Source organism: Betta splendens, chromosome 5 (assembly GCF_900634795.4).
Source record: "Betta splendens chromosome 5, fBetSpl5.4, whole genome shotgun sequence".
NCBI classification, from domain to species: Eukaryota; Metazoa; Chordata; class Actinopteri; order Anabantiformes; family Osphronemidae; genus Betta; species Betta splendens.
The window spans coordinates 15,803,771-15,817,311 of NC_040885.2; the positions used below are offsets into that span (position 1 = coordinate 15,803,771).

General features: G+C 40.6%; 2 protein-coding genes across 7 annotated transcripts in view; one reads left to right on the forward strand and one right to left on the reverse strand.

Annotated features, from left to right (window-relative positions):
- The window catches only part of slc12a5a (solute carrier family 12 member 5a), a 94,114-nt gene extending 88,475 nt beyond the window's left edge, over nt 1-5,639 (forward strand). For all 3 annotated transcript variants that reach the window (XM_029150658.3, XM_029150659.3, XM_029150660.3), the window contains exon 26: nt 18-5,639. In XM_029150658.3, the coding sequence (XP_029006491.1) occupies nt 18-109 (92 nt within the window). In that variant the 3' untranslated portion in view covers nt 110-5,639. The remainder of the gene's footprint in view (nt 1-17) is intronic.
- Nucleotides 5,640-5,643: 4 nt separating this feature from the next.
- Nucleotides 5,644-13,296, reverse strand: ncoa5 (nuclear receptor coactivator 5). Of its 4 annotated transcripts, none has more exons than XM_055509250.1 (12): nt 13,139-13,296; nt 12,268-12,326; nt 10,854-11,118; nt 10,538-10,645; nt 9,682-9,745; nt 8,115-8,375; nt 7,916-8,034; nt 7,639-7,774; nt 7,291-7,490; nt 7,005-7,209; nt 6,758-6,849; nt 5,644-6,610 (listed from the first exon to the last, which is right to left on the reverse strand). In XM_055509250.1, the coding sequence occupies exons 3-12, from the start codon at nt 11,020-11,022 to the stop codon at nt 6,024-6,026; spliced, it is 1,941 nt and encodes a 646-aa protein (XP_055365225.1). In that variant the 5' UTR covers nt 11,023-11,118; nt 12,268-12,326; nt 13,139-13,296; the 3' UTR covers nt 5,644-6,023. The 4 variants fall into 4 exon arrangements, with proteins under 4 accessions (XP_055365225.1, XP_029006496.1, XP_055365226.1 ...); XM_029150663.3 differs by having other exon boundaries at nt 7,916-8,037; XM_055509251.1 differs by lacking the exon at nt 10,538-10,645 and having other exon boundaries at nt 7,916-8,037; nt 13,139-13,295.
- Nucleotides 13,297-13,541: the final 245 nt, after the last annotated feature.

Here is a 13,541-nt window from a genome sequence, read left to right on the forward strand (position 1 = left end):
TAATCCTTTATTCCCAGACATGGAGTTCCTCGAGGTCCTCACTGAGGGTCTCAACAGGGTCCTCCTGGTCCGCGGAGGCGGCCGCGAGGTCATCACCATCTACTCCTGAAAGAGCAGCCCTCCACCCACTACCACACCTCCACCCGTCCCCCGGCCCCCCTTCCTGTGTCACCTGTGCCCCCACCCTGCCATTAACGCTGCTTCGCCATCACCGCGTTGCTCTCTGCCGTTTCTTTCTGTAAAATAGTCCTCTCACACCCAAACGATGAACCAGCTCAGCTTCAGCACCTCTCTCTCTCTCGGCTCAGTCCCCCGCAGATCGACGAGCAGCATCACGTGCTCAGCTACTAAACCCTCATTTAAATCTATTACGCTACTATAACTACCGTAGGCTCTAGACTAACTCACATGCTACGTAAACCTGTTGCTATGATCTACTTCAGTAACTCGCACTGAGGCGGAGTAAGTCGGGGGGGAGGAGGTGGTGGCGGCGGCTTGTTAGCCGAGGTGTGAGCACATGCATGTATGTGTCCGTCTTTATTTTAACGTCTGCACGCTTTTCTTTTCCCGTGTGGTGGCAGACAAGCGGTGGAAACGAGTGTAGGTTTGTCTGTCTAGTTCCCTCGTGGCGACCAGACGCCTCCCACGGTGTCCCAGCCTCTTGTCTTTGATGTGTTTAGCTTTCAAGGCGGAAGGCTTCGCTATCCATCCACGATCCGGACCACCAGCTGGAACACGGACAAGACTGTAGTTAAGTACGAACTGTGAAATTCACACCGACATGAGAGGACGACTGACACGTAGATGGGACCTGCAGTGTGACCTTTGACCTGACCGCTCTCGTGCATGACATCCTTATAACTGTGTTTTCCTCCACGTACTCTGTTACCGCCATCACTGTCTCTCTGCCCGCCCTCCTTCAGCTCATCTCTTAGTGGCTGTTTATCCCTGTAGCCACTCTTAGTGCCAAAAAATACAACAAGGCTAGCTTAGTTTGTAGAGATTGACACGTAATTAAACTGTGAATCGTGCGTTTCCTAGCGGAAGGCTGGCGTGACAGCAAAGTGAGGAGACAGTACAAACAACCTGAGGAGATTATCATCGCCAGCACCCTCGACCCTCGTGTGGATCACTGTAAATAATGTACAAGCTCGGACGCGTTGTTCAGTATGAGTGTAGTATTTTTGTGACACACTAAAAAGCTAGTGGAGAGAAAACATTCCTTCGCTCAGAGGGACAGCTCACAATGCTGTTTTTAAAATGTATTTATTTATTTATTGCATTTATTTATTCGATGGCATAGGCTCCTGTCACTATGGTAACCGTCATTGTAACCTCAACAAGCACTGCACCTGCACTGTCCGCCACTGTGCAACAAGTGACATTTTAATGAATTCATCCAGTTCATTGAAATATATACTACTACTAAATGTTATTTTTTCATCTAAAGAACAAATATGTATTTATGTTTATAGACAGAAGTTACTCATATTGATGAAATAGTTGTATATCACTCTGATTGTCACGCAGAATTATTGTTTCGTTTTGCCAAATTTACATAGATTGTGCCATATCAAAGTATTTTTCAGAGACATAGTTAACAAAATTCAGTTCATTAAATCCGAGAGAGCAGAGCGGTAGGCGGTGTTTACCAGTAGGGCCACGATAGGAAAGCAGCTGTAGAAGTAAGCATGTAAGGTCGCACCAAGGTGAGTTTGAACATCTGTCGACGGATGGTTTAAAGGGTCTAGTCTGAATAATTAGAGGACAATGGCTTCTGTAGCTAGGAAACCCGCTTTATACTCGAGACTGAACTCTATGCAGTAGACTCTCCAGTGAGATTTTATATCCTCTAGATTGGTTAAGATTTGAGCCACATACGTCCCTGACTGAATGACGTGTCAGCCAATCACATTTAGGTTTTAAAAAAAAGTGCATCTTGGGAGGAATGTGCAATAGCTGAAATCCGGACTCATGTGATCATGTTATTTATTTTTTTACACATATATTTTGTATATGTAGATTTCGTAAGTCTTATAAAGTTCAGAATCATCTCATTCTGACCAAGAACAGCTGTCACTTTACTTTGATTATATCAGTCTCTTTTCTTAAAGAAACTGTTTTTGGTCATTTGCACTTGTAGTAGATATATGAATATAAATAAATACATATATATACAGTATATACAATATAAGGAAGCAAAACAAATTAGTTTCTAGAACTATTTAAAAACAGTATTAAATGTTTTTAGTGTTGCTTGAATGTCAGACACTATGTTGTGAATGCTGCTAGTATTAATAGACTTATTTGTACTGTAAATAAAGATGATTAAAGCAACAGTAAAGATCAAGTGAAAAAGGGTATAGAAATACATATCAGCGGTGGCGGTTGTCTCACGGGACGAGGCTATACCTGTGAACATTTGGCCTGTTTTCTCTGGACAGGGTCTGCGTTCTGTTTTGTTAGAAAACTATACTGAAAATACCTTGATGCAATATTACAAATGAGGGCAAATTCTCCACAGTTTTATTCTCTTTTTAAAAAGAAATGCTCTCATGATTATTATCATCTTTAATCCCGTGAGTGAAGAGAACCAATTTTAAGATATAATCTATTTAATTTAGACTTTACTAAAAGAAAATGCCAAAATACATTTAACAGATGAATTATGAGTATCTTTAGTTTATTTCCTAATGTTTGCAAATTTGTAACACTTACCTTTGACACCTGCGATACTTAGAAGCAGCCACTCCTAGTTTGCAAAGATGTTAAGGTGCCAAATCGTGAAGATTTACTTTAATACACTCGTCACTTAATTACCACCAAGAGGTTGGTCATTTAATGCTCACAGCAGTGTTAGAAGTTTTTAGGATTGTCTCCACAACATTGCCTGCATCAACTGAGCCTTTTCAATTTATTCAAAAGAAGAAAAATATGTTTATCGGAGACATTTATTGGAGATGAATTTGTTTATTGAATTCTAAATGTTTTATAATTGCTGTTTGCATGGTACATGTGGCATTATTTGTTTCAGTGGTTTATATAGTGATGACTTACAGGTCCGAGGTGCAGACAGGAGAAAGCACTTGTTCTCAGTGAGTCACACGTTTTGAGAACAGAATGGAACGAGTTTGTCGTGTAGTTGACGAGACCTTGATAACAAGTCTTTTGCAAAAAAAAAAATTCAAAGTATGAGTTCACTATATTGTTAGTTGTTATATTTCAATCTTGCTCAAGTAGTCTTACTTAATGTTATAGGAGACTTTGAGTTTGTGAATGGATGGGCCTTAGGAATGGTCATTTCACATTTTGTAAATATTTATCACTTACGTCAGAAATACTAACCTAGTATTGTCTTTTGTTGTACACTGTTCTATCACTGTGGACAAAGTCTTAGAGTTTTGTATGATTATGTGCAATATTGGTCTCACATTAGTCATTATGTTATGTTTCATTTATTTTGTAAAAAGAACTGGAGGTGTCAGCAGTCACTTATTTCATCAGAATGTTTGTCACGTGGTCTTATGGGCCATGAGGATCATGGGTGCGTATCCCAAATGTGGCTGAGACAGCAAAGCACTTTACACTAGGGGGCGCTCGGTGACGGGATCAGTCTGCGGGAGTGGGCGGGGGCTGAACAGCAGCCAGCATGCTCTGTACAGACTCTGTCCCACAGTGATCTCTGGTGGCGTGAGTGCATTACAGCTGTGGTGGTCTGACAATTCAGACAATGAAAAAAACGTTTAATTCTCATTTCTGTTGCTGCAGTTGGAAACTGCTGTAATCACGAGACCTACCTGCTGATTTTATCTATATATCATTTAAGCCTTTCAGCATGCATCACATTTTTCTTCCTCTTGCCAAACTTAAAAAAAAAAAAAGATGAACTATTGAATTTATTAGTGCTTGTCACTCAATCTGTGAGGTGACCCTTCCCAGAATCCCCTTTTCACCCCCTAACCTCCCCCACCCAGCCACTAATTCCACTCCAGCTCTGTATTTTAATTGTGATCGCAGTATAATTCTGAAAAATGATCAAAGAATATAAACTTGCGCTTCCAATTCTGGTAAAGACTCCGCTTGGATGGCACAGAGATAGTCAGCTTAGAAACCAGCATGCCCCCACCCCCCCAACTGATCCGTAAGATAGATCAGCTCCTTCACCTGCAAAACTGTAGCATGAGACACACTTGCCGGTGATCATTACTCAGTCTCCATCCTTAAATGGATATTAAGGGCTCTGAAACACATCTGTTACCGGGTTAAGGAGGCTGTCCTGTTAAAATAGAAACCGAGAAAACATGAAAACAGACCCCACATAACGACAGAGAGGACAGTCTGTAGCTGAGACGAGATCGGCCTAAGCGTCAGACACACTTGTCTGATGCTGGAGGTGGAACAGCTACATTTACATTTCAGTCAATCTCTCTGGGAGTCAAGATGATAAGACCTTAAGTGGCTATCGGTGCAGTGCAAGCAGAGTCCTGTTCCAGTTATGTTGTGTAACTCCGTGCATGCATGCAATGACCCCTGAACAAGGTGTACTGAAAATATATTGAGTGTTTGTGGTATAAAAGTATTTTGTTAATATCAGAAACTTTTCTTTCTAGTAGTATGATTTGTTTCTCTTACCTTAGGACTGGCCAATCATTGTATCCAACATTATTATATTACAAGACTCTATTTTTATGGTACTTTTGTTGACAAGATCCTTTCATCGTGTCAATTCCCACCCGCAGATAAACTTATTACCAAAGTATATTTTAGTTAACTACATACATGATGGCGTGTGTGCTCCAGTGAATTAGACATGTTTAATTGTGAACCCAGTAGCAATTATTAGTTTATAAAACAGCTATTTATGAAATAGCAGAAGTGCCAAAGTATTAGACGACTGCAATTCCTCAATCTAATGGAAACTGCACGTGACCTGTTACTTATTTGAAGCTCAGCATTTTGTTATTTCTGCTTCCTGCGTCTAGAACATGTAAAAATAATCACCAGCATCTCCAAACATGACAAATTGAAGTTTTCTTAATTAGAAACATTTTACCTTCCCTTGATGGCCTTTAAAAATAAGTATTTGACTTAATATTTTAATAAGGTGAATTGCCCTATGAAAGGACTTAATCCAGTTTGTTTTCAGTTCACTGGAGCTGTGGGAACATTTTATACGAATGCTTGAGAAGTTTATTGAATAGACACAAAACAAACATCTGTATTATTTCACTTTGAAAATGTTTTCCCCTTCATTCCCAACCGTTCATTCCTCTTCCTTGACGCTGTACCTACCGAGTCTAATGGTAACGCTGTAGTGTTCCTTTCAGTTCTGTAGGAGTGTATGTGTGTACATGTGCACTTGTAACTGCTGGGGGTGGTTGTGGGTGAGGGTGGGAGGGGGCTACATGTAAATAAATCAAGTACAGTTAGTGTGGAGGTGTTTATTTTTTGTGTCAGTGTAAGTTAAGTATTCTAAAATAAAAATATTCTCTATTGTGTTTCATGGTACATTAAAAAGAGGAAAAAGTAGTTTTATCTTACATTTCAAACGCTTAACTCTCTATGGCTTCTGACGATACCCGTTCCATTTTATAGATTTGTCAGCACAAAATGCAATAAACCAATACCATTTTATTACAGCAATTGTGTCTTGGGTTTTTAATGATGTCTTTGTTTGAACAATGAAAAACAATTGTACAAATTAAGATTCTGGAAAACTATAAAACACAGACTGGTTAGAAAATAACCCATTGCAGTCCATCAAGAACCAAAAACTTCACACATGCAACACAAATTTATGGTTAACTAACTAATTAGGTTCTGGTTAATCATTGAAAACACAGACCATCATACAGTCCGACCAACTTATCAATTTAAATAACCTGAACATCAAACCAAGAATAAAAGTTAAAAACACCTTCAGAGCTTTCACAAAACGTTCCTATGGTTTACATAACCGACAAATGTACTATAGGATGTGGTGTTGGACCAGGAGGAGGAGAGGTAAAATTCACTACAACCTGTCAGTAGTGCCGCGGATACATGGGCATAGGAGGAACCTGGCCCAAGGGAGGCGCTGGTCTCTGTGGTTGCGCTTGAGAGGCTGAAGCAGCAGCAGCAGCAACGCCTACCAGGTGGTTGAGAGACGGTCCGCTCTGAATGAGTGTGTCAAGAGCTTTCTGGACACTTGGGTTGTCAAAATTGATATTTGACGTAGTGGTTGTCGGTCTTTGACCCACTGGTACTACTGGCACACGGCTTGGCGGGGTGCCATAACTCTGTGGTGCAGCTGAGGGAGGAGCAGTCATGGCAGGATGGGATGTGTTCTGAGAAGATGGACCAAGAGACCCATAGGCCGGTGGCTGGGAGCTATTAGAGGAGGTGCCACTAGCACCTACGGAACCAGTACCACTGTTAAACAGGCTGAGAATTTTAGCCTGGAGCTCCTGCTGGTGGTTTGGCGTAGCCGTGGTGGTTGAAGCAGCTGCTAGACTGAGGTGACTGGCCTGTGTGGGTGTGTGAGTAGGAAGGGATGAAGAGGGCAGTCCTGTGGCCGAGGGAGGAACGTCATGGTGTATTGTTGCAGGTGGAGGCGCAACGTGAACTGCCGCTGTAGAGCAACAGGTAAAGTTAAAATTTTTTAAAAAATGTACGTTAGCAAGTGTTCCATGAAATTCATTCAAAGAAACTGATGCAGCCACAAAATACCCCCCACCCCCCATTAATGTCAGGCTTTTGGCAAATCTAGGATTCCTACCTGAAAGAGGCTCTGCAGCACTTCGTACCAGACGGGCCCTTTTGTCCTTCAGGTATGCAATGAGACTGTCCAGCTCCTCTGGCGTTAGGAATCTACAGCAACCAAAATAGAAAAAAAAAATTTATTTGTGCAAGGAGTTTAAAGTTATGAAAGAGTTGCAGGCAGCACTAAAAAGTAATAACTGTAAATCAGACTATTTGATGCACTGTTACTCTTTGAACAAGCCTACAGATTTTAGACACAATACCTGTTCTCTGAAAGCAGCGTGACAGCAGTAAGGACAGAAACAGGATGGTTCTCTCGGTCAGCCTCTCGAAGTAGAACGTCGTCTGCCATCTTCGCAGCCTTTCTGGCGATCTCCTCGCGTTCCTTTTCGCGGTTTTCAACTTTGTAGGCGTCATAGTTGTGGGCAACTAGCATCATCGCATCCTGCATCGGCATGTTTCGATGCTCTGCAGTGGTGAGAACACAAGTATGTAACAGGAAAACACTGAGCTCTTCATAAACCAGGCGATTATCTTATATTATATTACCTTGTGGTGTGCCAAACAAAATGTTGACAGTGCAGGACCGATGCACCTGGTGCTGCTGCGTGATGATGATGGCAAAGGGCGTACGGGCTCGACCCACGTCTTCCAGTGCCTGAGTTAGTGACACTTCTGTGTTAAGGAAGATCAGGTCCACCACCATGCCCAAATCGCGGACCTTCCTCCCAACCGTCTCAGCATACTCCCTACAGTTGGGTTCGAAGCACAAGTACACACAAGGGCAGACACACGCACACGAGCCATATGAAATGATAACATTCCATGAACTGGTTGAATATTTACCCATCTAGCCCCAAACCGGAATTTGCTATATAAAACAGAAAGTGGACATACTTTTGAGCTTTGTTAACAACAATCACAGAGCAGTCAACAGGTCGATCAGTGTCGTAGCGCCGCTGGAGTTCCTCGTAGTACTGGCGATACAATTCATTGCGCCGGCGCTCCTCAGGTCGAGCTCGATCCTCTGCAGCTGAGCAGTCGAAGGAAGGATAAAAAGGTTAATACCATTATAATAACCTTTTATACAACTATACATTGTATAGTTCCTTTAGGAGTTGAAGATTCAGCATTACAGCTGCCCTGGTACGACAGAACACCATCTTTTACATACCATCAAGCTCACGACGTCCATTCCAGGGATCCCTGTATGGGTCCCTGTAAGGCTCATCTTTCCTCCGGTAATAGTCGTCGGTCCCACTGCCACTGCGGTAGTATCGGTCATACTCTTCCCTGCTGCACGAGAACATTTTACATTCAGACAAGCGAACATTGCTATGGACCTTCACTTGATGGGGAAAGTGCTGGCTAACCTGTATGCAGCATTCCGTGGTTCACTCCTCAGGTCCTTGTCTCTACTCACTGAAGTGCGGTATCGATAATCATCTCGAGCGTGGCCTCCGGGCCTCAGCTCTCTGCTTGAATCCCGGTCATCGCGGGTGTCTCGTGGTTCCCGTCCATCTCGTGGCTCCCGTCCATCACGGCCCTCCCGCGGCTCACGTGCTTCGCGCCCATAAACAGGTGAGCGTGACCGAGGCCGAGAGTCTTTGTCACCGTAACCGCCATACAGGGGCCTGAGAGGAATGGTATGAATTAGTACGGGAACTACTGAAAGTTTAGGCTGCCTGTGAGAGACTAAGAATGCCCGTCTTAAACTGATAGACAGAAAGGCCTTCCATCTTTTACAGAAATCTATTTATATGGGTGTGTTTAATTCACATCACAAGGGAAAAAAAAAAAAAAAAAAAAGCAATTACAATACGATAATAAACGCAACAACGCAATCATTTACGCGGTGATCCGTTCACGCAACATCCGTTTCCGACCGTTTGAGCTCAATCTCCAACTCCAACAATCGACGAGCACCAGAAAGGTTTCATTTAGCAAGCAGAGAATGTTGCACTCCTATTTTGGTTCATTTAATAACACACTCCCATCAGCGAAAATGCAAAAAATATTTGGTGATTCTCAGACGTACACCTTTAGGTTTGCCGTAGTGCGATAATTATTTCCATCTTGTTTAATTCTTACATTAGGTACAATTGTTTCAAATTGATGAAAACTAATTGTCTTCTGCTTTACTTGTTCCACTGGCCATAATCAGTTACATTTTTTCCAATTCAACAGGAACTTTAATACACATTTGGCCTATTGGTGACTGTGACAATGTATGAGCAAGGTCAATCCCAAAACCTGATCACAGTAAATGTCACAATTCACATTGAATTATTTGTGTCTCCCTAAAGTGATGAGACTTAAAATGTCTGGTTCTGTTTTGATTTAATAAAACAAAATAAAAAAGGTCTGGACTTTGAGCAATTTTTAAGAACAATGAGAACTCTGATGTCCTTAAAAATTGTGACAGTGAAGCAAGGAGGACAGCGCAATACACTGATGCGAACAGATTTCCATTAAGTTGATCAACAGTGGTTGGCGTCTGCAGATGTTACATGTACGCAAGCTCATTTAACACACTGTGTGAGAGAACGGAAATAAGAAGCTTTGTTTAGAAGTCCAACGGAAACTAGAACAGACTGGACAAACTTAGGACTAGTGGTACATTTTTCCCTTGGGTCGAAACACTGCATATTCTAAGCGGAAATGGAGAAAGAAATTCACGCAAAGAACACGAGCGTTAAGAGGTCAGAACACAAGAATCTTCCAGACAATGTCTCTTTATTTCAAAGCAAATAGATCCTAGTTTAAGGTGAACCATTATCCAATAAGTCATAGAAACCCATCTAATATTATAGCAGCTTCCGTCAAGATGACTTCACCCCTGGTGGATGTGACCGTTGAACAAGTTAAGAATGCTTTACTTTGTTACTGGCACCAGAGAAGGGTTGCTAGTCCTTCACACCCACTTCGCGTTTACTTTACCTTCGTGGAGGGCTCTGCTGGGATTGAGGTTTAGCTTGCCGTCGTTCCACTGCCATATTTACATCTGAAAATAAATCAATCCAAACGTTGAACATAACAGTGACAAGTTAATCATCTTATGTGCTTAGGTAGAATCAATGGCCGCGCCAACACTTCCACGATCCAATTGAAACAGAACTCCATTATCCAAGCTTGAAATCCAAACTTGACGAGGACAAAATGCAGCAAATCTGACGAGTTAAGTTCAAAATCGGAAAATGATGGACTTCTTTTCTCCAAATCATAATCATTTACAGTTGGTGTCAAGTTGAAAATTTGGTCCTCAGATACTCCCAAACCAAAAGTACCCCACTTTAGCAACTTAAATGCACACACACGAAAATTTAAAACAGTAAAAGAAAAAAAAAAAGAACACTTGAAAAATTCAGGCTGTGTCAGAACATACAAAATACTTGTTTATTTGCTTTGTAATTCAATATTTAGACATCTCCACAAAAATTATTTTCTTAAAAAAAAAATAAAAAAATTACTTGACTTTCAAGCCTACATTTCTGGACTGGCACAAGACGTCACTTTTACCATCATGCATTATCAAAGATTGACATTAACTGACAAGGATTAAGGTCTGTCTGAAGTTAATCTAAACCTATTATATGATATCTGCAGTTTTCATAATCTTTATGTACAGACAATTGTTTTACAGAATTGTCAGATATAAAATAAGTGACTAATTGCATCATTACCAATCCAGATTTAAACACTGTAACCAACACCTAAACCTCAAAGCCTAATCATCCAAGGCACTTTTTTTAAAAACCTATGGTTTTCAGTCACACCTCCTGCAGTTAAGGCTTACCTATTTTATAACCTTTATATATTCGACCCTTTTGGGCCGCCTTTGCAGCTTCGGCTTCCTCAACACGGTCAAATTGTACAAATCCAAACCCACGAAACATGGATACGCCTGGAAGAGGAACATTTTCAGTGGGAAAGAAATCATGTTGAATTTTGGAAACCTACTGACCAAATGAGCAGAAGGAAAGCAAACATGTCCCATGATGACCATGGTAATATTACTAAAAGGCATAACATGTAATGACATCCTACCTGGTTTAAAATTATTGGCATAAATTCAAACTGGAAATTTATCGCTTACAGTGTTGATTACTGACCGACTATCTTCCCGTATTTGCTGAACAGGTCTTCCAAATCCTTCTTTTCCATGTCAGACGTTGGCAAATTTCCAACAAAAATCCTCCTCTCCAGATCTCTGGGATCGTTACTACTGCAGGAGCGCGAATAGCGTCCAGGTGATTGGCTGCGGCTTCTTCGGCGAGACATGACTTGTGCAAAAGGTTTGTTTCTTCGTACGCCTCAAATACTTGAAAAAGTTTGCTTTGTTCGCTAAGAAGTTTCTCGAAATTGATGTCCACGATCCTGAAAATGCCAGTGAGTTAAAAGAAATCAAACTCCTTGGAAGAAAAGCAAGGAAGGGCTTAAAAGTTTTAGTGTAGCAAAAATAGCAGACGAAATCACAGTTCAGACAATGTTAAAATGCCGTTGAAATCAAAATTTTAAAGTGGTTCTTATTAAATTTCTCCTTGTAGGGTTTGATTAAATGTCAAACATGTACTCATTCGAGGGCTTGCCTTGAAGGGAAAAGCAATGCAAGATTGAGCATGTCGAACACGCGGATTTCGTGATATTTTAAATTTCAGACAGGTTTTTTATGTAGTAGGATGCCAAATCCTCACATGGTGAACCCACAGTTTCACTTTTGATTTGATTAGGTTCTAATGTTTGACAGAGATATAACTTCCAACAGTTCGAAACTTGATCAGACAAATGCGCAACGGAGACGCTTTCAATAGTCTGTGATTTAGGCCGAAGCATAACGACGTGTAAAATCAGAGAAATGGGGAAAAACGCATCAATAAAATTTATTCTGATCCAACAGAAGTAGGTCCGCTGGCAGCAAAATAGAAGAAATTAAAAGCACCCATTGGCTAGTTGCATCAGTCAAAATGGTGGTTCCTGAAATTTTACAAACTGAGCAGACGGCAAGAGGCTTTCGTTGTATTGTAAGTCGCAAACATTTCCAGCATTAAAAAAAAATCTAAACATTTAAACTTTGGCTAAAATGAATAATTACAATAACAAAGCCCAGTAATCTAAGCCTACATCACAGAAAAATATGATATAAGCTTATGGTTGCAAATCCATCGCAAAGGTCGACCATTAGGTGTTTTTTTTTCTTGCTTTATTTTAAAATACTCATCTTGAAACACTGGTCACAAAAGAGTCTTGAAGAAAATTGCATTGACGAAATTAAATCAAGGGCTTAGAGGTACCATGAAAATGTAAAATTCTGTAAAATGTAATGTTTCTTAGAACATTCTAAAAAATCTTCTGCATGACTTCATATATTTTCAACAATGCCTATGTTACACAATTTAAAATTAGGCATCCAAATATTGCAGTCCCAACATAGATGCATTATAAAGTTACAGAAAGTGAAAGCTTTATTTCATTATCTATGGTTGGGTAATGTCAATAATGATTTTGAGGGAGCAGGCTCTTACATACCTTAACTTGAACCTGGATGTACTGGATAGTGTTTCCACATAATTAGGAATCCCAAACACCTTAAAGAAAAGTAACAATTTCACACTGTAATATCTAGAAATGTTTTCAAAATCACTAAACCTCTCAACCTGCTTTATAGTTGCATGAACAACTTCACTGATGATAGCTATGTTGTACTGTTAGAATAAATCCTCCTAACTACTATGCGTCTTATCAATTCCACTTTACTGCTCGTGCTCATGCATTGGATTTTTACTCCAATTATTATTTGTATCAATGAAAAGCATACATTTTTATGCAAGCTATAAAAAACAGTTTACACCAGGTTTAATGGAATTGTTTCTTTCGTTTGTTCACTGCATTTATTCCTTGAAGCGCATTGCAAAGGCAAATCCTGGTTGTTAAAGCATCCTTATTGCTGGTGGTTCGGTTAGTTGCAGTCAGCGGTTAGAAGTACAGAAAGATCAAAGGCTGGCCCAAACCACACAACTCCACCATTAGCATAGCTAGCTTAGGTTGCTAACGTGGTCGTTTCAATATGGAGTCGAACACAGAAAAGGTTCGCACTGCAAATGGCGCGTCAAGCAACGAATAAAGTACCGTATATTATTGTTATTAACTTATGATTTCATGCAGCGGTTGGTCTCACTGTACAGACAGCTATTAATGCGCTTTAACAACACAACTTGAACACGGTTAACAGATCTGTGGTTAGGGCACGTAATGTTAGCAGCTAGATTGATATTGGTTGCAACGCTAGGCTACTTAATGCTAACCCAGTGCCCCAGCCATCCAAAACTCCAACAAACTACACAAAAGTATACAATTTTATTCAATCGTTGTTATATACAGAACGGTAGAATAAAATTACCTTAGGCGTATACAGTTTATTTTATCCGTCACTCTGAACAGAAACCAGGTCGTGACTATTACCACCAGGCGGCACTTCTTCCGTCACCTTTTTTACAGTAGCTGGTGACGGTTTCCGCTCCTTTTTCTTCTTCTTGATGACGCTACAGTTACTCTTATTTGTGACATCGCCATCTATGGGTAAAATAAAGTTAATCCACGCTAACACAACAATTTGTTGTCTTGTCTAACTACTCTGTAACTGTGACTGCCGCTTAAATACTAAATGAATCTTCCAAACCAGAAACAACTTTTGTCAATTTTAGACTGACATGAATGATTGGAAAAACCTATGAAAATATTTGAGGAACTGTAGCACTTCCTGGTCAGTTATATGCTGCCTTCAGGAATTACTGGAATCCACA